General features: G+C 18.6%; 1 protein-coding gene across 1 annotated transcript; it reads right to left on the reverse strand.

Moving 5' to 3' along the window:
- Positions 1–178: 178 nt before the first annotated feature.
- LOAG_15796 (hypothetical protein) lies at positions 179–1,121 on the reverse strand (the record flags this gene model as incomplete). Its single annotated transcript, XM_003151285.1, has 2 exons — positions 179–364; positions 990–1,121. 2 exons carry the CDS (start codon positions 1,119–1,121, stop codon positions 179–181), a joined length of 318 nt encoding a protein of 105 aa, XP_003151333.1.
- Positions 1,122–1,233: the final 112 nt, after the last annotated feature.

The raw sequence follows: 1,233 nt of genomic DNA on the forward strand, positions 1-1,233 counted from the left end.
AAATAAAAATTAAAATTTATAAATTAAAAAATTTAAATAAAAAAAATTAAAATTTATAAAATAAATTTATAAAAATTTATAAAAATATAAAAATTATAAAAATTGCTATATTAAACAATTATATATATATATATCTAAAATCAAATAATCAAATTGGAATACAATCTTAATTTTAATTTTATAATGTTTTCATTTGTACAATACCACTTGTATCAACAATTACAATAGTATCAGGTGTTAAATTTAATTCACTAATTGGACGATTCACTGATTTCGCATCTACTACTAATTCTTCGTCCAATTTTCGATCATCCGTTTTCTCCGTACATTTATCATCCTCACGATGAATGTAATATCCATAAACCTAATTGATAATTAGATAATTAATAATTAACGTAATTTCTTTTCAATTTTTTTTCAATTTTTATAAAAATAAATTTTAACAATTTAAAATACATTCACTAAAGAAATAAACAAAGGAAAAAAAACTAGTAATTGCAAGATTTTGCTCTTTTTTTTTATTTTTAATTTAAATAAAATTCTAACTAAAAATAATGCAATTAATTTTATAATGCATGTATGTATGCTTGCACAAATTAAATTAAAATCAAAATTAAATTTCATAAAATTTTCATTTTTTTTTTCTAACACCAAAAAAAAGTTTAATGAATAAAATTTCGTTCAAAATTTATTATTAGTAGCTGAAGTAATAAAATGAATCAATAGGTTAAAATAAAAATAATTTAATAAAAAAATAAAAATAATTCATTAATAGAATAAAAAATGAAAGAATAATAGAATAAAAATAATTCATTAATCAATTAAACAAATTGAAAATTTGATAAATTAACATAATTGATTACAAAAAAAATTAAAATATGTTAACAACAGACAGATGTACCATAATAATAATAGCACTTGTAATTCTGTCAATTTCTTTTTTTTTAAATAAAAATTACTAAAATTTAATAAAATTTAAACAAAATAACCTTATCAAGTGGTAAAATTTTGAATGCTCGACGTATTTCACGTATGAAATCTGCCACATTACCTTTACGATCAAAAATTACAACCGTTTGATTACATTCATCAGGACTTTGAAGTTCACATTTCACTTCCATTCGTCGTGAACTAATCGTAAAATCCGGTGATATTTCCGATTTCTAATATAATTCATTTAACAATGAAAATTTTATCACAATTAATTTATGAGTTTTAAATTTCAAAAAAAAA

This window comes from Loa loa (assembly GCF_000183805.2).
Source record: "Loa loa unplaced genomic scaffold supercont3.2752, whole genome shotgun sequence".
Taxonomy (NCBI): domain Eukaryota; kingdom Metazoa; phylum Nematoda; class Chromadorea; order Rhabditida; family Onchocercidae; genus Loa; species Loa loa.